This window comes from Melopsittacus undulatus, chromosome 8, assembly GCF_012275295.1.
Source record: "Melopsittacus undulatus isolate bMelUnd1 chromosome 8, bMelUnd1.mat.Z, whole genome shotgun sequence".
NCBI lineage: Eukaryota > Metazoa > Chordata > Aves > Psittaciformes > Psittaculidae > Melopsittacus > Melopsittacus undulatus.
The window spans coordinates 12,911,739-12,932,656 of record NC_047534.1 but is presented as its reverse complement, the minus strand read 5'-3'; the positions used below and the strand labels follow the sequence as shown (position 1 = coordinate 12,932,656).

General features: G+C 35.3%; 1 protein-coding gene across 6 annotated transcripts in view; it reads right to left on the bottom strand.

Annotated features, from left to right (window-relative positions):
- RBFOX1 (RNA binding fox-1 homolog 1) overlaps positions 1 to 20,918 on the bottom strand; it is a 1,270,800-nt gene that overhangs the window by 72,847 nt on the left and 1,177,035 nt on the right. For all 6 annotated transcript variants that reach the window (XM_034065465.1, XM_034065469.1, XM_034065467.1 and 3 more), the window contains 3 exons: positions 19,011 to 19,103; positions 17,272 to 17,332; positions 11,392 to 11,445 (listed from right to left, as the gene is read on the bottom strand). In XM_034065465.1, the coding sequence (XP_033921356.1) occupies positions 11,392 to 11,445; positions 17,272 to 17,332; positions 19,011 to 19,103 (208 nt within the window). The remainder of the gene's footprint in view (positions 1 to 11,391; positions 11,446 to 17,271; positions 17,333 to 19,010; positions 19,104 to 20,918) is intronic.

Genomic DNA, 20,918 nt, shown 5'->3' with positions numbered 1-20,918 from the left:
AGATTCAGAGCAGCCTTGTGGAGAAGGACTTGGGGGTGTTAGTCAATGAGAAAATGAACATGAGCCAGCAGTGTGCACTCACAGCCCAGAAAGCCAACTGTATCCTTGGCTGCATCAAGAGGAGCATGACCAGCAGGTCGAAGGAGGTGATCCTGCCTCTCTACTCTGCTCTCGTGAGACCTCACTTGGAGTATTGTGTGCAGTTCTGGTGTCCTCAACATAAAAAGGACATGAAACTATCATCACAAGTCCAGAGGAGGGCCACGAGGATGATCAGGGGACTGGAGAACCTCCCATATGAAGAGAGGCTGAGAGAGTTGGGGCTGTTCAGCCTGGAGAAGAGAAGGCTGTGTGGAGACCTCATAGCAGCCTTGCAGTATCTGAAGGGGGCCTACAGGGATGCTGGGGAGGACTATTCATTAGGGACTGTAGTGACAGGACAAGGGGTAACAGGTTGAGACTTAAACAGCAGAGGTTTAGATTGGATATAAGGAAGAAGTTTTTTACTGTGAGGGTGGTGAGGTACTGGAATGGGTTGCCCAGGGAATCTGTGAATGCTCCATCCCTGGCAGTGTTCAAGACCAGGTTGGATGAAGCCTTGGGTGATATGGTTTAGTGTGAGGTGTTCCTGCCCTTGGCAGTGGTGTTGGAACTAGATGATCTTGAGGTACTTTCCAACTCTAACTATTCTACAATTCTGTGATTCTATGACTGATATAAACTATCTACAGAGCATAAGCAGAAATACCAATGTACCCACGGGCTCATACAAGGCATATGATGAATTTCACTGCATTTCTCAAATACTCAGGTAGCTAAGTGGTACCCAGGATCAGCTACAGGAGGACATTCCAGGAAATTATAAAGGATTTTAAATCACTTCTGCTAAAAATAGCTTTTAACTGGAACTACTGTGTGACCAGTGCTATAGACAGCCTAAAGTAAAGGTCTGAAGTTTGACAGAATTTGAACAATCAGTTGGAATCTCTTATGGCATCCTTTGTGGAAGTATAAGTTCAAACACTTTCAGCAGAAAAAGAATTCATACAATTAGCTAAAATTATGCTACTGATGTAAAATTAGCAGTGTTGCAAGGCCATGATCACAGCTTTTTCCTGCTGCAGGACGTAGATGGAACTTTAAGAAATCTTCACCACTGGGATTGTATAAAAAGGAAAAAGTGAATACAGGCTAGAAATATTTGTGTCCCATTTTGCTTATGTTATTAAAAAATGTTATTTTATGACTCTAATCTAAAAGCTGCATTGTTTATTAAATTCAGTGACTGCTATTCCATTTTCTCTTTCTCCCAATATGGGTGGATATTACATAGTCCAATCTCCTCCCTGGGTTAGTTCTCAGACATTCTGATCACTGTTGCTCTTTGTACTTTCTGCAACAATTATTATGCCTATACACTTATTTTCTCTTCAATAAGCGATACACAAAGGAAACTATAAAGCTGCATCTCTCATGAACACATAATGAGATTTACTAGTGTGTCAAGGATCCACATAAACACTTCATCAGCTCTTGATTTCCTGTTCTAGAAGTATAATTTAGTATCATTCTTTCCGGACATAAACAGCATTACCTTTGTTCTGGTTTGAAATATTGTTCTATGATGGGTCACTTCAAAATGTGTCACAGAAATGCACAGCAACACCTAACTAAAAGGCCACTGTTGTACAACAATGATGTGTGTTAGCTTCTATTGTTCTATTTGACTAGGGAATTTAAAGACAGCCTCTATCCTGAATGCATAATAGCTGTTAAGTGCTCTCTTAGCTCTTTATTATCAACACACAAGCTGCATAGTTTAGAATGCTTTTGAATACGCAGTTAATTCCAAAAAAATGCTTTGTGAGTGTCTTTAGTTATTTGAAATCTTTCTCTAAATGGAATAATAGTCCTTCAGATTTTTAACACAACTAATCATGGATGGTTGTGTTGATACATTGAATTGTTTCATCCATTATCAACAAAGAACTCAGTGGCATCACCCAAACCCAGACACCTCCTTTCTACCAATATGTTAAAAATACAACCAAACCCTATATTTAACTGCCTTAAAGTTAATGAACTTCATTTAAACAAGAGACTCGCATATTAGGGAGGACATCGTGAAATAGTATGTTCAAAGGTGAGTTCTCTAAATCCAAATCAGTATCTATAGTACCTTTTGACAGAAAACGTGAAATGCATTCAATTATTGAATAACCTGCATATACTTGCTGATGGTAATGAGAATCTGTGCTCTATGCATACACTTATGTAGATGACGAGTTGCTCTAACGCTTCACGCACTTCATCACTGAGAAGTTAAAAGATATTATCTCCTGACACACTAAAATTCTCAAAATTTCTAAAAAGTATTTTAACTATAAGATACATAGATACACACACACAAATTCAGGTGCACACAAATCGATAGTGATATTCACTGCCATTACCTTATGCTGGGAGATGTTTCCCACTGAAGCTGCTCAAGACCTTTGAAAAGCAAATCTTTATTCCTGACCTTTCTAGGTCCTCCTGGCAGACTAGAAGGTAGGTAAATGATGGCCATTTACTCCTGGTTGATTGTAACCTTAAACTTGTTCATTTGTAACTTTGAGAAGCAAACATGAGAGTAATTTTGAAATATAAACTCAGAACTGATATTATACTATTCTCGAAATAGGATACTTGAGAATATAAAATACATTGTGCTGATAAGTAAAATGGGTAGCATTATATATTTTCCTGTTGAATAAAGACTGCAATATGAATAGAATCATAGAATAAATGAAATCGGAGCCTTTCTGCTCAAACATGAACACTACTGTTTCACTATGGCCCTAGAGGGATTACAAGTAGATGTGTTTTTACTTTATCCTCTCATATTGTGTCAAGACACTATTTTCTGTGTAGATTACCTATTTCAGTAAATCAATAAGACAGAGACGCAAATCTAATGCAATTAGATGCAGAGGTGCAAATTACTAACCCCTCCGTTTTATCTGCTTACCCCAGTGGATGCACATTTTAACTTACAAATAAAATTCTATTCTGAATGACAAACTGAGAATATAGGAAAGCAAAAATTGAATCATCATGCATAACCCTTGCTTTAGTTAGTCTATTTCCAGAATTTCAGGAGCCTGAAACATTACAAGAATGGTAATACAATGTTTCCAAACTTTCCAAAACACTCTTTTTTTTTGCTAGAAGCAGTTCTATGCTTCCAGATTTCCCTTAAAACAATTTTCACAAAGAAAATCTGACAGCACCAAGCTGATAAACATTGTGTTCCATTGTAAAACACAGCTTTGTCTCAGCTACCTCTACAAATGAGGAAATGAATAAAAACTCAGTACTTTGAAATTAATGCACAGTGAGTATTACGAAATGCAGTTACAATGCAAATATATTTGGGATTTTGTTATCCAATGCCCTAAATGTGGAAAAAAAAAACCCAAAAAAGTGCAGAAGATGAAACAGAAGACGTTAGCTGTATGTTTGGAATATAATTCATCATAATCTTAAACCGTTTAAGCATTAATTTACACATGCAATCAAGGTTTAACACACAGCAGAGTTGTTTACCATTCCAGTTAACTGTATTAACTTTACATTTCATATATTACTTTATTAATTTCCATTTCAGAATAGTTTGTCTGCCTGACTGCCCATTCAAATGCATGGATCTTCAAAACTTTGTTATTCTTCTAATCAGAGGAATTTATTCCACTGCATAACTGCTACTAACTTATCTAGCACTGCAAATATCCCACCCAGTCCTGAACAAGCAAGCATTTTAGTGATGATCTAAATTTTCCTCTGAGAGATTCTTAAGCCATTGCTTTCTACAGATATCCGTATTTGCTATTCGAATTACAGTCTCCATTTTATTCCATCAGACAACCACCATGCATATTGTAGCCTAGACCTCAGGTCCAGACAGCGCATGCCTAAGCTGATCTGCATTGTAAAGTAATTTGTGAGACAGTAGCAGAAGCTATAAACCAGCTACATTTACCTCTGGCCTCTAAAGCTACACCATACACAGTCAGGAGAGTTTACTCTCTCCAGGTTTAGTCTTCTCACCTGAAGCAGACAACCTCACCACACATGGTTCAAAGCTGTCCAAAAGCCAATCTACATGACATAGAACTGTTAGTGTGCACACAGAGCCTCCAGTACTGTTCCCAGTGCTGTTTCTTGCAAACAGAATCATAGATGAGGCCTTCAGTGATATGGTTTGGTGTGGTCTTGGCAGTCCTGAGATCATGGTTGGACTTGACAATCTTAAAGGTCTTCACCAAGACTAGGTGGTTCTATTCTATGATTCTGTGATTCTATTTCATGTGTACTAAACCTGCTCTGCAAATCCTAAACCACCATGTGGCAAGGGGGGATAACATTCAGATTTACTTAAAAACTATGCTAACACTGCAAACTAATGTATTAACAAGAGGATACCATGGAGATAGTTGTGGGAAAAATATTCCAGTATAGTGTTTACAATTAGATGGTTTTAGGCTGCCACCGTATTTACTGAATTTATTTGTGGTCTGTCACTAATCAGGAAGCCATAGAACATGTTTTTATTAATCACCAGAATGATGCTTAAATTAAAGAAGTCCAAACATTGTTTTTTCCTCAAAAGATTTTCTTAATGAGTTCTTAATGTTCTTTTTAGCTCTTTAAAAACTGATCAATTATATCCACAATAAAAAAACTTTTGAACAAATACACACTAAATTTGTTCAACGGCCATTCACTGGCCCTACTGCCTTCTTTACAATACCTGCTTAAATAGACTTTTTTGTGCTCTTCTATGCATTACATCATTCTACACATTTTTTCCATCCCAGAACAGCTGATACAACAATTCTTCACTTTGCCTCCCTGCTCAACTTTGTCATTTGCAGCCATGATTCAGTGTCAGTGATCTGACCTGTCACTGGAGAACTGAGTAGCTCCACTGCTGGTATTGCACAGTAGTGGGGATGCAGCACTAACTTACACTTAACAGCTCCAAATCAACTGATTCCAAGTAATGAGATAAAGTCAGTGAGGTTTTGCTGTGTAGTCACCTAAGACTAATTCAACTGTGAATTTCAGTAGTATTAACTCAGGCTGATTTGCAGGAAACTCAAGACCTGTAACTCAGCAAGACTGTACCAACAAACTAACAGATCCAAAAACAACCACCCTCAAACACCTACTTTCCCAAGTTCTGAAAGAACTCCAGCTTTCTGCAAACTCGCAGTTCCTTGTTTTTCTAGTTGTGCAGAAATTCATCGTAACCCAGTCTCAAATAATTCCTCTATACCAGACTGTGGTCAAAATTCCTTAATTTTTACACTGAAGAAGCAGGAACTCCCTCCTTAACTACACTCTAACTTCTGGTATTAAGCTCTATCTACAGTTCAAGATTTACCATGAAATCATCAAATGTATGGAATTTCTTTTAGAGATCATATAAGAAAAGTATCAAAGCCTCAGTGTATACTGTATTATTAAATATGCATCTGAACAGAGGCATATTTATATGAGTAATGCTGACAGTATCTGTGAAGTTCTCTTAAATGTGCAGAATTTGATACAATGATAAAAATAGGTTGATTCCAGATTTAAATGTATAACCAATTGACTAAATTAATTTTTCAAAATAAGTAATTGGCTTCATTCTTTGAAAAATCCTTGCTAAGTTTCCATGATGGTATACACTTTAATGAAAAACTCATTATAATGCAGCATAAGGAATAATTAATTTTGAGAGATTTTTTAAAGTAAACAGCTAGAATAGATGCTGAATTCCATTTTTTTACTGGCTTTATTAATCTTTTATAAACCAGTATGTCCACTCTAATGGCTTGCAACAGCTCTACAGAAGTTTCAGAAATGCATTAGCTGTCTCCAGAGGTGCTAATCTAACAAGACTGTCATCATTTGTATGATGGCACTTTAACATGATTTTTGAGACAAGAGTTACAGTTTTGTTTTATGTTTTGAAAAGGAGCATTTATATGTAATAGATGGAATATTAAACAGTATTTATTTTTTTTCTGTAGCTAAAAAATTACTTAAACTGTTTCACTAATAATACTGAGAATATATTTATTTAGGAAAATATGCTTAGTTGATGGGTAAATTGAAATCTAAGTGTATGTATTCGAATTGCAAAATTAATTAACCTATAAATTGACAGACAACAAATTTTCACCAAAATTATGCTTTAGAGACACGGTACAGTGAACTTTTACCCTAGGGTTAGAATTGCTGTGCAAGCATATAATTCAGCTTCACAAACTCAAAACACCTTCACTGAGAAGTGTTTCTAGGGTATTTGCTGAGCCTATGCCAGACTCATTTAAATTCAAAGAGAAACACTAGAAAGATGAAATGAATCCCAGGTGCTCTTACAATCCAGAAATAGACGCTTTAAGACATGAACAAAGAGTATTACTGTTAGCAAACACACAGGCATTCTCTCTTCTCCTGGATCCCTCTTGCTTAAATGCATGCTTTTTTATACATATCTGCATATACACTTATAAATATATATAGTACTTCACTTCTTACCTATATATAACATTATATTTCAAAGTTTTAACCAAAGTTATGAAAGGACGTTTATTACAAAATCAGCTTCTTGGAGGATACTTCTAGCTCCCAAATCCACAGCATGCTAAAAGGTCTGAAGCATCTGAAACTTCCATCTCTTCTAAAGATCATATAAAATAGTAAAAAGCACACTCTTTTCCCCTTTCTTCCATTTTAACTGACTGGGGAGATTACCCAATCCACCCTGGAGCCACTAACTGTCCAAGAAACTGGTGCCTACATAAGTTTCCTTACTGGGTTAAGACTATTTGTGAAGTGAATACAACTACTCAGGTACGTGGATGACTCTTGAAAGTAACTTGTCAAAAATTTTTAGCACTTCCTGACTATTCAAGAGAAATATTATGCAATTAATCTCTTCAGCAAAAGGTGAATGGGATCTCTACTACTTTTCATTAAGCTATGCTCTATGACTTGTTCTAATGGTTCTTCTCTAGTACTCTCAAGTTCTTTCTCCACTGCCAATTTACATTTTAATATTTTGTTTTTAATATTGTTTGTTGGTTATGACCAGACAAGAATATTTTTCTCATGTGGATCACTGAATTAAACTGATCTCTAAAAGAAGATTCCTGCGGATTTTCTGCAACATCTTTTCCCCCACCTTGCATACCAGAACTGTCAAAAAGAAGCCCCTCCAACAGGTGTGTGCCTTAATACATATACTCTACCACTTGAAAGGACAAAGTTTTTTAAAATGACATTATTGTGTCTCAAGCTACCTGCTTTAAAGGACTGATCTGATTGATGCAGCAACTGAAAGGAACAACATGAAACTTTGCTTTCAGACTGCCTGAGGCTGAAAGGAAGGCCAGGTATTACAGGTAAGCTACACTACAAAAAAAATAAATATGCAGATAAAAATGATACTATAAAGCCCCCACAGAAACAAAGAATGTAACAACTTATCAAGTTAAGTAAGATAAGTAAGTACCAAAGTACTATCATTAAAGAAACCAAACTGTGAATCTATTTTGCCAGCCAAAGATGAGTTTATGGGGGAAGAGAACAAGCTATAGCTTAACATAGCAAAATTATGTGTCACTATGGGATGGATTTAAAATCGGATGGATGCACAAATGACTGAATTTTTTTTCCTAGTTTCCATGAAGACTTTGTGAGATGAATCACATGGTGCTCCTTACAAATCCCCTCACTATGACCTGCCTGAGAACTTGACAGTTTACAGGAAAAGATAAGCTGAAATGGAAATAACAACTTCATCAAACATTTATTTCTCATGAGAAGGAAAAGGACCTTAATTAGTATGCTTTTACTTACTAGAAAGAAACTTTGTGGACACCATTCAACTTTTTAAAAATAAATTATGAGTTATCATATACGGAAAGATGGAATTCTGTGAAATGCTAAAAATGGCAAATGAAGAAAATCACTGTCCTTTTGTTTTCTGTGAAAAGTTAGGACTTTGTAGTGGGCCAGTGGGAGGGGCAGGTGGTGTGCTAGCCAGCCAGCTAACCAGCACAGCCACAGGCAGCAGCTGTGAGGGTTGCATGCTAAACCTCAGAATTACAACAGTATTCAAATGAACATCTCACTGGTAATCCCTATTAATGCTACCATGTGACATAGTCATGTTTCTGAAGTGTTCTGGTTTACCACAGCATGAGTTATTTCAAAGTCAGGAAAACAGTCTTAGAAAGGCTAATCAGGAAGAAAAGTGTTTCGTAAATATATTTTTCCAGTTCTCAAGTAATACTTCACTTACATAGTGTCTCTTGTGCATTTGCTTTGTATCTCAAACAGCCTCCATTTTTAGCTGTCATGTACTTCCTCAGTAAAGGTTCTGTTTTACAAAAGTGTATACTCAGAAGAAAAGTAGAGCTATAACAATCATGCCACTGGTCCTACTGTTTACCATTATCTTCAAAGTTTTAGGCTTGATTTACATTGCATTCCTCCCTATTTGACTTTAATTGTCTGCTTCAAGTTGTCAGGACATAACTATATCTTAGATTTGCATTGCATTAGGGGATCTTTTCCTTTCTCTATTGATCTTGTCTTATGGAGTAATTTAACTCAATTCTAATTTTTCTTCGCATGTGGGGTGCTCTCTATCCAAGGAAGTGAGTTATGTGTATTCAAGTGGTGCATCTTATGAATCTTGTTAAGCTTTACCGCCTTATAGCCTGCACTGATGGAATATTTAATCACAGAAATGAGTTGGCAGATATGATGTACAATACAGTTAAGCCTTGCGGCATGTGTCTTCACCGGCAATTGAGAAGCGGGTGAATTTGCCATTCATCAGCGCCATCCTGACAGCTTTGTATAACCTTCTGTTTTTCTACTTATTTATGAAGATTAAAGATACTTTAAATCAACAGTTTCTCTGAAAATGTATCATCTTTATTTCAGAAGTGGCCAAATTTTTCATCATTTATTAGGAACTAAAGAAACTTTGTGCACATCACTATGAAAGTGACGGTACAATTTTAACATGACAGTGTTGGAGACGATAATTAAACCAAATAACCAGAATTCTGACTGTCTTAAAAAATTCATTTCTGATTTTATAATCTTCAAAAGTACAATTGCTTCTTCTCTAAATAAGGTGGTAGGTGGGAGCCAAAAAGGAAATATATGTCACAGCATCTATTACGGCATGCAGGAACTGCATTGCTCTTCTACTGTTTCACTTTCTAATGAGATCTGCACAGAGCTATTTATTTACATGCTAATTTTTAGGAAATTGTTGAAAAGAAAGTTTAAATGTCTGAAAAAAAGTTATCTATTAGTCAGTACAGAAAATAAGCATTTGTTATGCATTAAAAAAACAAACCAAAACAAGCTGCCTGTATATATAAACAGAATGACAACATGAAATACATGAAGCAACTTGATAGAACTTTCTGCATAGGTGTAGTGGAGTGCATGTCATAATTCACAAAATTAAATTAATACTCTTCTAATGGTAATTAAAGATTCTCATTAAGAAGGGCAAACACCTCCCTTGTGTTTGCAATAAAAATGCACTTGGGACTTTAGGAGGTTATACAAAAAAATCAATAACCTGCCATTTTATAATTAAAAGACAAAATAAATGTTAAGGAAAAGTCCAGTAAATTAGGAAAATTACCTTCAAGAGAGATTGAAAATATTGATTTTAATTTACAAACTATGTGAACTCTTCATGCCCTACTTCATGAGACAATTATAAGTCAGATTGTTAATTCTGCATACGCGTTAGAAAATTGATTACTGTACTATGGGAATATTATTACATTTGTCATTAACACAAAGTCATTTATATAAAATGACTAATAACTCTGACTTTCTAATTTATGCAGGTTCAGGGCTGGTTCACTAACTACTCAAACGAGATCAATGTAAATTCCTGTTTTCAATGTAGGCATACATCAAGGATGGAAATAAATTTTGCCTGCACTAAGATTACAATTCCTTGAATGCCAAGTTAGTATTTTGATTAGACGGTGCCACTTTTATCCTAATTGGAACATTTTTATCTATCTTAGAAGATGGCACTGAATGTATTACAGGCAGCATTCTAAACATAAATATCTGTTTGTAACAGTAGTATTATTTAACAAGTTTTATATCTTGGAGCCCCTTGAACTAATGACAGTTTTTCAGCTTTGAAGAGTGGAGGCTTGAATATCTATGAATGGAGATTCCTCAGCTTCGGTGGGCAACCTCTTCCCATCCCTAACCACCATCTTTGAAAAATGCTTTCCTAGTATCTGCTCTCTATTTGATGTAAAGAATGTATTGTACAATTAACTCTTTATTCTCCATTACCCAAGTGTGTGACAAGAGATATTTTTGGTTTTTAAAGCATTATCAGGTATTTGTATTCAGTATAAATGCACCCAGACAACTGAAAAACAGACCCAAATGGAAAACTCAAAAATCCTCAGAATTTCCATGAAAGTCATGGAAGACTCATGTATGATTTTGGAACCTAAAAAAAAGGAAGGGAGGCATCTTTATTCCCTATTAGAAACATTTGTATTTACTACGATTATGTCTGACTTAGATGTAAATTATTACCTTTAAAAAAATGGTGTGTTTTTTTGTTTGTTTTTGTTTGTTTGTTTTGTTTTGTTTTTAACTTGCTAGTGATTATGTTTACAGGCAGGATTCAAATTTCTTGAAATCAACTAGGTTTTGGGTTTCATGTTTATTTTCAATACTGTTGCTAATACACATTTAGAAACTGTTGCTAGCCATGACTGATTTCCAGCAGAAAAAGACTGTATCTCATCAACTCCAAATTGTAACCAGGATCAGAATTTGGTCTCAGTGAAGACTCAAGTGGTAATACAGATTCAAAATACAAAAATTCTGAGAAATGCAACAACTAAAAATAAAATTTAAAGAAAAAATGTTCAATAAAAATTATTAAAACAAATTCTCTATACCTATCTGTGTCGATGTACATGTATATACAAAAATACATAGATTTTTGTTGTTGCTGCTCACTAGGCTTAAATAATTTCTGGAGAAAGTGATTGTACTGAAATATAAAACATATATAAAATAAAATCTTATATAAGACTGGGATACTGCAGTACATTTAATATTATACTATCTACTCTCCAATAAAAGATATTCATATATCTCAGTATAAACTGTAGTAGGCAAGTTAAAATCCTGCAACACAAATCTGTACATGACTTGCAGATCATGTGAAACGAAGAAACCAAACCTCACACCAAACACATATTCTGTACTATTGAATGTTTTAAAGAGTATTAAAATAAAATATGGCATGGACAACTATAGTGTAATCCTTACCTGCATAGAATTCTGGACTATAAACTGCACCAACAACTGGATTTAATTTCCAGCCTGCAGCAAACATAAAAACATAATGGAGTTAATATTGCAATTAGTGATAATAATAATTTTTTAAATTTTAATTTTGGATAGAGATATACAGATAGAATGGCTTCAAAAGGTCATTTTAATGAAAGATTTATAGGCATTTTAGATTACTGATCTTTAATATCAGACTCTGAAATATATGGCAATAAGTAATGAAACAAGGCATTCTCTATACATGTAGTATACTGGAGTAAACTATCAGGTGCATTAGCTTGGCTGCAATGCAAAACTGCTGCATATTTATTGCCTGAAGTTACAGAATTGAGACGGAACTAGTTTGAGTATCCCTGTATCATGCAGCAGCAAAGTAGAACAGTTCTTTCTCATGGCGTTAACTCTCTGGTTACAAGCCAGAGAGGCCAAAACAGTTCATCTGCTGGACAGAAACAGCAAATGAAATAGGAAAGGTTGTAAGGCAATCAAATAATCTGATAATTCGATTCTATTCTGGGAAAAATGAAAGTTTAGACACCATGTGAGAATGCCTATTGTGAGTTTAAAAAGATTTGTGCACTGTGGGATCCCAGTCAAACATCAGAGACTTTTGTTTCCATTTGCATTTTTACATCAGGCTGTCTGTACTGGAACAATTATAGGCAAATACCAAAAGCGATTGCACCACATGCATTTGCAGCTGATAAATGCTGTTATCATATTCTTATAAAGTAGCTGGCATGTAAGAAATGTTGCAGTCACATTCTGCAAAGCTCTTTAGTGGTACAAATGCAGCCCCTGCCTATGTCTTAAATAATCCCTGTCCTCCCACAGCTAGCATAAAATTAAAGCCCAGAACCAACAGATATTCTGCAGCATGTTATGGCCAAACTCTAACAAATTGCTGTTGTGTCCTTAGACCCAGCATCGCTTTTCCAGGTAAGACTGGAGTGCCCAGGCTCACTGCAGAAGCAGTGCCTGTGTTCAAAGTATATGTGATGCTAAACAGGAATGCTGAAGGAACTCAAGGGGAAAGGATAAGAGAACAGCAGAGGAAAACACTGGCAAACTCAGTGCTCTCAGCTGCACTAAGTGCCAATTACTGCTGTTTTCTCACAGGTAGATCTGCTCCCATATAACTCCAAACTCCACAGAACATCCCCCATGCACACTTTTTTTGGTGTTTTTTTTTTTAAGAGATTGAACAATTATTTGAACTAGAGAGACTGAAAAATTAGGGGTTTTCCAAAAGCACACTTGAATCAGCAGAGTGGGAAGCACCATCTGTAAATGGGAATAAAGAATAAAAACTGAGCAAAGGCATCTTGTGAACTCAAGAGCTGTGGTACTTTAAACAGATCCTGTAATTAAGCTTCTGGAAACAAAATGCAATCAAGATAGGGACAGCAAGACTTATCAAAATCAGAAGAGTCGAGATTATAGGAATATAAATGTAAACTGTGTTGAAGCTTGATTCTGCTTTGGCCATATCATGTAATGTTAAAACACAGTAGAAGATCATAAAACCATAATGCATTATAAGATGGACATAGTGTAATACAAAATCTCAATAATAATACACAGGAAAACTTCCTATCCTTTAAAAATACTGCTATCTCTATCTGATGCACAGCAACCATTTACCAGTACTTAACTGTTCAGTACCAGAGGTGAGGGGTGTTTTTTAAACGCAACCCTAAGTTCAAATAGAGTAAAGAACAACATTGCATGCAATCTGCTCAGCAGAAGTAACTGCAGCTGCTATACATACCTAAAAGACAATTATGGAAACTGAAAAGTGGACAACCAAGAAAGGCTAAAATTACTTTCCTCTTAAAAGTATCTCACCTGACCCTTCAATTTTACATACTACAAGAGTACATTTAGATATGTCCTGGTTTAACAAATACTCTTAGCCAAATTTTGTGTGATAGAAAATCACCCAAATTTTGGGACTCTCAGTAAATATCTTACTTCTTAAAGATTAGGAAAAATTTAACATTTCACATTCATTACTTCCTCAGAGGACCACTGATCAACACCACCCAGAATGAAATTACATGTCTGTCATATTACGCATCTGTCAGCTTTTGCTGTTAAAGAAGCTGACAGAAACCTCAGCTAAGTTACACCAACAGCACCACAATTTGTCTGAGAGAAAGAAAAGATCTTGGAAGAGGCAGATTGCTCTTCACAGCTGAAAGCCACTCTCATATTTCAGTTCCTTACCTCTCTTACAGTAATGGCTGTCTCATCTAACTTTCTGCAGCTTATACAGGAAATACTTCATTCATCATGAAAATAACAGTAATTAAACTTAACTTTATCTTGTCAGCTAGCAATGTGCTGGCCCATAGCTGTGTGGGTTAATCAAGTGTGATAGTAGTTGATGTATCTGAGCAAGCAGCTGCCAAGTAACCCTACTTCAGCAGTTGGAGGAGGCAAATTCTCTGCAGTGGGTGTAATTTTGTGCATTTTTCTTACTGACATAATATTAATCTCCTCCTCAACTTGAAACCATAAAAGCTCAAAACTTAAAAACCAAACAAGGAAACAACCAACCCCTTTGTCTGCCCCCAATTCCCGTACATTCATGCAGAGAAATGCTCATTATGTGTACTAAAGGGAAGGAAATAATCATACCACACAGTATAATAAGCATGGTAAGAAGTGGGGCATAGCAGTGCAGAGAGGACTGTTTTCCCTTCATAGGCCAGATAGGCATCTGTGGCTGGAGGAATACTCTGGTGGGAAAGAAGTCCTGCTTATGGTTTGCTTTCTCCCTGTTTGCATGCAGAGCAGGGAGGAAAGGGCCACGGGAGGGAATTTAACCATGGTAATAGTCACTAGCTATGATTTTGAATCTGAGTTTAGGACAACAAAAGGCTCAAACTCAAGGCACCCCAAGTATAAAGTTTAAAATGCATTTATCGCTCTACTGATCTCTGTTTCAAGTTCCTCATGTATTGCTGAGGTTCTGTGAATCTACTTGCACATAATTCTCTATTCCCTACAACACTTGGATGAGCACCCTGAACTGCAATATGGACAGCAGAAGAGAAAGTATGGGCTGGAACATCCAAAAATGTCTCAGAAGTATTTCTGCCAACAAATAAAACTCTTGACACTGAATGAATGTGCATAGAAAAAGTTCTAGCTCCAAAGAACAAGATCAGCTATCAAAATCATCCTGAGTGATAAGAAATATGCACTAAAAACCTCTTCTAGAAACTGATCATGTATTAACTGCTCATTTTGGCAACCATCAAAAGTCACTGGAAAGCACACTTATTTCAAAAACCATTTAGGACACAAAAACAAGCCACTTTTTTGAATGAAGCTGCATACACTTTTTAAAAGTCTAGAGATTTGTGCCTTAAAATCTACTGACTCTTCCAATCATATTTACAACATGAGCCCTGTATTCAAAGAACCAGCAGTGCTTAGGAATAAAAGACAAAACAGAGTGTATCTTATTTTTAGATTACAATAAATATTAGTGTCTGATGTTTTCATATAATATGTGCCCCAACTATGTTTTGAATACCTGCCAGTAACATGTCAGTCACCATAAACTATTTGAAAAATAAAGCCACACATTAAAAAAGAAGCATTTCTGGAGAGATAGGCATGTACAAACAAAATGTTTCTGGCTATCTGCCTCAAAAGCATCTTGCAAGAGTTAATATGCCCATAGAAGAACACAGAAAAACTAGCCTTATATTTTATTTAAAAGATGAGACCTTTACTTTAGACAACAATAATCTTTAATATTCGGCTACAGCACCGGTTAATTCCTGACAAAATGATAAAAGACTAGAATCTTACAATGTCAGGATGACTGATAATACAAGCACTGATTAAACTAAATTAAGCACCTTGCATGTCTACACTTCATTCCTTATCACTTGTAATGATTATGTAAGAAGAACATGATCCTCCTTTTGCATTTATTTCAGGGGACCACAGACACTAAAAAAATAAAAAAATTATGAATTACAATCAGAGTTTGTCTTTGTAGATAACCATCAAAAGGTGTGTAAGAGAATGCCCTACATGCCTACCATCCTACCACCTTGAATGTATAGATTCCAAAACATAAATGATGATTTTTATGAACTGAACGTGATATTCCTACATTGGGTGAGATCTAGTTGAGATGGAACAGGATGGAAAATGGCAGACAAAACTCTTCATGTGGGTAATAGCAGATTTCCATCATACTGGTTTTGGATATTAATAAAAGATAATGTATGACCTAAGTAATCCTACACTGCAGGACACAGAGGTGAACCTCCTCTAACACAAGATTCCTAAAATCCTCATATCTCAATTTTCAGCCTCCCCTTCCCTTAGCACTGGATGTGCTGATATGTAACAGGTTATTTGCCAGTTTAAGAGTTTTGTAGTCTTAGGGTAACATGAATACAAAATACACATTATAATTTATGCCAAAACTACTCTTATCCCTGTATCATTACAACATAGCAAAATTCATAACATATACATATACTTAATTTAGCTTCTTATTGCAACAAAATCATGTGATCTACTCAAGCTTCATGTTTCTTATGATAGATTCACTGAGATGTTTTAAAGCCAGTAAAAAAGGAGATTCTCCCATCTGCATTATTTTTCAAGTTCCACATTTACATACAAAATGAGGAAGAAAGCAGTTTCTGAGAAAGCATGAGGAATTTCAGACTCTTCCTCTCCAGTTCATTTTAACCAGCTCAATTATCACATGAAATGAAAATCATCACTGTATTTTATTTTTACAATGGTAGGAAAAAGTTTTGGCTCTTTCATTAAAAAATGAAGCCATGGTGGGCTCTGGGTTTTAGTAAAACCTCATTAAGGAGATCTCAGATGTAGAAAATAAGACCCATTATATTTCAAAATGGAAAAGAGTCTAGCCTATCTGTGAAAACTTTTACTGATGTATGAGTAGATGTCATGTGCTTTCTACTGGATATGAAAAAAAAAAAGTTAAACTGAAAAGAAAATAATTATAACTACATAGTCTACTGAAACTGGAAAATGCAATTGTAATTAACTTCAATTAATGTATTATTGTTTCATATTGTTGAGCTAGGAACTTGTGAGAATTGTCTGGAACTAGCAAATGCAAACAACTCAAGCACATTATCAAACACTACCAAAAGAAACAATTTTCAAATGTATGGCTTCCAAACCTCACAAATATCTGTGGATTATTTTTCTATCATTAATGTACAACAGTATACTGATTTAGGTCAGTATTAGAAGGATTTTTTTTAGATAGCTAGGAATTTAGATTTTTACACAAAAAAAAAAAAAGCTGGAAGTGGCACCCAATTACAGTTTGTCCTTTTCTTGTAACAAATTGTGGAAGGAAGACACAGAAAATTATCTTTGGCTAGATGCGTGTCTTGCTACTAGAAAGTATCTCATGCTTGACAAGAGACATTCTTCTTACTGGTCTCCCTGCCTCCACTATCCAAGCAAAACAGAATCCTCTGATTACTTCATTCATTACAACATTATCACTACACAAAGCTGGCAGAGAGTAACTTTCCTATCAATCAGGTGTATTTTCCTACACAAAAGCCACTATAGTTAAACATTGAGATTCCAATCAGGCAAAACAATGTATTCGATGCCCACACAGCTGTGAGTTAGCTGATCTACACATAAACAGAATTTATACCTGGCTATCTCATTTCTTAAGTCACTGGACAAAGCTGGAGCCTAAGAAGATGCGAGAGATGAGGACTACAACACTTCATGAGTAGATGAGTCCACACGTTCAGCAGAAGAGTGAGGTTTCACATGCACTGACATTAAAACAAAGCACTTGAGAGCTCATGCACTTACCATTCGTGTAAGGGTTGACGGTCTTTTTATTTGTCATTACACGTGCTGTTGCATTATTTACCTAAGCACATAGAATACTGGATTAGAACGGGCTATAGGGAGGATCCACGTTACTATCAAATGCATGCATTATTACTGCTATTAGTCATGTAAAAAATAAAATGCAATTTAATTTATAGAAGGCAACAGGTGCATAACAAAATCATACTATTTATAATTACATTTACTTTCATAACCATTTTAACTTACAAATCATTTCAATAAAGCAACATCATTTAAACTTTAATAAAAAGACATTAAAAGCAAATTAAAAGGTACTGCATAATTTAAGACTTAAGAGCATGCTTGTATTCCATGATAACACTGATACAATAAATACTCAGAAAAAAAAAAAAGATTATATGAAGGAACATGCAGTGGAGTAGAAAGGAAAGAGACAAGGTACAAGGAAACAAAGAAAATGTCAAAAAAGGGACAAACGAATTTTAGCAGTGTGCAACATAACCCTTTAGAAGAGAAGTACCATTGGAAAAGCAACATCTAGCATTCAACACTTGGAACAAGAGCCTTTTTCATTGCAAGAATTAACAAAATCATTCAAGCTTTAAAATCACAGCTAACAAAAGGATAAAAAGAGGGTGCATTATTTAACACAATATGGAGTTAACAATCTGAGTAAGATGTGCACGAAGTCATATCCTCAATCCAATCAGTGCCTCCCAGGCTTGCTTAAAACGTACACTCAATTACAGGCGTACCAATATAGAAAAAAATGTAGCATCAAGAAAACTTAATACAACAAGTCAAAAAAATTCACGTGGTATATCAGCGCTAAATACGTGAAACGGCAGATGGACTTCTCCACTTACCATTCAGCACCATCGCCAGCATGGGTATGTATACAGTTACCATGGTTACTGAGAGTTTGGTGAGGGCCCTAAGCGCTACCGTCGAAGGGGGAAAATGAAAAGGCAAAATATGCAACATCTTACTCAAAAGACGACAGCATTTTCAATTGGTATTTTTTTTACTCTAACAAATACGACTGAGGCAGTATTGAAGGGGATCCAGTGGTATTAAAACACATTTGTCTTGAGTTTTTAATGGACAGGAGAGGCTCAGGCCAGCCAGCCAAAGTAGCCTGATGGCTCCATTGCAAATTAAATGTTAAAATTGGTTGATCACTTGTCTGGATTTATTTCTTTTTCTTGTACATCTTTTGGATGCTTCTTTTCCAATCTGAATATTTTGAAAGCCACTGTGGATCCCACATCAACCCTGCAGAAAAAAAAAAAAAACAAAACAAAACCAAAAAACCACCTTTTGTTTGTTTTTGTTTTGTCTGTCACACTTTTTTTTTGTTGTTGTTCTCAATTTTTTTTCTGTTTTCTTTCTTTTTTTTGTTGGCTGGTTTTTGGAATCTACTGCACCCATTGATTTACAAAACATTCAAAATAATAACTTCCAAAATATTAAAGCTTTCATTTGTTTGTTTGTTCAATTCTTTCATCCACCTTTCAGCAATAATGATAATAATAATAATAATTACAAAAGAAATAATAATAAAAAACCCAAGTAAGGCCAGATTCTCTGTCTTTATATATAAATATATATATATAAACAATGGGAAGGGGGAAGGGGAGCACACAGAAGACACCAATGATGCATCTGAAACAACAAATGAGAGTGAAGCAGACATTTAGAAAAAAGATGAAAAGGAAAATATTTTGAACATGCACCTCGATTTTACGGCCCTCTACCACGGTGCCGTGTAATTTCTCCCTCGCCCTGTCCGCATCAGCACTATTTTCGAAAGTTACGAAACCAAATCCCTGCATGCAGGAGGGAGAAGGGGGGAAAACAACATGCACATTATTATTTCAGTCAATGACCACTTGTTTGCTTATGTTCTCTCTCTTTAATTTATTATTTTCTTGTCCTTGCTTCATTTCTGTAACATGCAAATTAGAAAAATTATAATTGTATTGAGATGTGCAGTAATAAGCGACAAATGTGAACAAATTTTTTCTGTCATCAGTTAGATAATACCCTCTGAAAAAGTCAAAGAATGATACCAAAAATACCTATCTACATGTCACTACAGAGGAAAATAAATCTAACAATAAGAAAATGAAATTAAAATAAATTACAGTGTCTTTACATAGAAAAAAATGAACTAATGAGAAAAGAAAATGAACCACGTTTTAATGACATGCAGATATCTCAATGAAATAAAAAACATGTGCACAAAATTCAACACTGAATGTCACTATACTCTAAAACATTGCCTACTTTATCATGCTGTCGTGATACTAAAAAACATTGTTCCCATGCAACACTAGGGTAACTCAAACTTTTGTCAAACTATACAGCCTTTACTTATTTTTTTATAAAAGAAAAAAAAAAGAAAACCACCAACAAAACAAAAGTACTTTTAGAAAAAAGTAGAAACTTCCTTGTATTAACAGATCAAATAAAATCACATGATGTGAATAGAAAAAGAAACTCTGATAAAGGAATAAAAATGCAAATATTTTGAATAAGTTTAACTGCTTTATTTACTACTTATGTATATTATTTCCCACACATAGAACATGCAACTAGTAAAACTCCAGAATCTCATGTTAGTTGAACAGCAGAATACTCAACAAATAGGAAATATTGCTTATGACAAATGCCTTGTTTTATACTATAAGGCTAAGCAAACATTCCCAATCCTACTACAACCCTTCATTGTGCAAAGTTAAATTAAACCCTTTACAATGGCAAATAGCTTGAAAAAAAATCAGACACTGAAAGCCATTTTGGAAACATACACCAACCCTTTGAAGTAATTCTTATGTTGGCACTACAATGCCTTTGCATGCTTTCCCAGAGGTACCCAAACAAATAAGTCCCTACATCCTTGGTAGTTCATAACAAGAAACATTTGCCAGTTATATACAGCCACTTCATATACAGACACTGCTGCACATATTTGGAGTTCTACTATAATCTTTTGCTTTCCTGCTAATTAAGCTTAAACTGGGTTAAAGCCTTCCTCTGCTCTGTTCCTCAGCAATAAGCCGTACATCATGTCTCCTCATTCTCCAGTCCATTCACTTCATTTTGTGGTCAGTATTAGCCCACTTCTTCTCTGTAGCTCTACCTATATGTACATAGTGACTGATTAAAATAAAGGAAGAATTAAAAAAAAACAACAACACAAAGGAAGGGAAGATATTTGTATATTTATTTATACATTCATGTACAATTATGAAACTAAGGCAAAACGGACACCAAGCATTGAGAAAAACAATGGACATGAACTACAAAGCTAATTACTCAACAATTGATGAAAACAATTAAGAAACTATCAGGATCATTATACAGGTTATTTTGATTATTTTACCTACTTATGTCAATTTATAACACAAAAAAGAATATTTATATAGAATAGTTTATGTTTCATGCTTTTCAAAGTTGCTTAAGCTTGAGCTCAGCCTATCAGCCGTTCCACTTTTACTTTCTCAAAACACCAGATTCCACCTATTTTCTCAACTCTGCCCTCCACAATTTTAGCACAAAGCCAATCTTGCTTGTCACAAGACACAGATGATGTAACTCTCTTCCCCAAAGCACCAAAGTGTTGAAAGTAAATTCCCCTC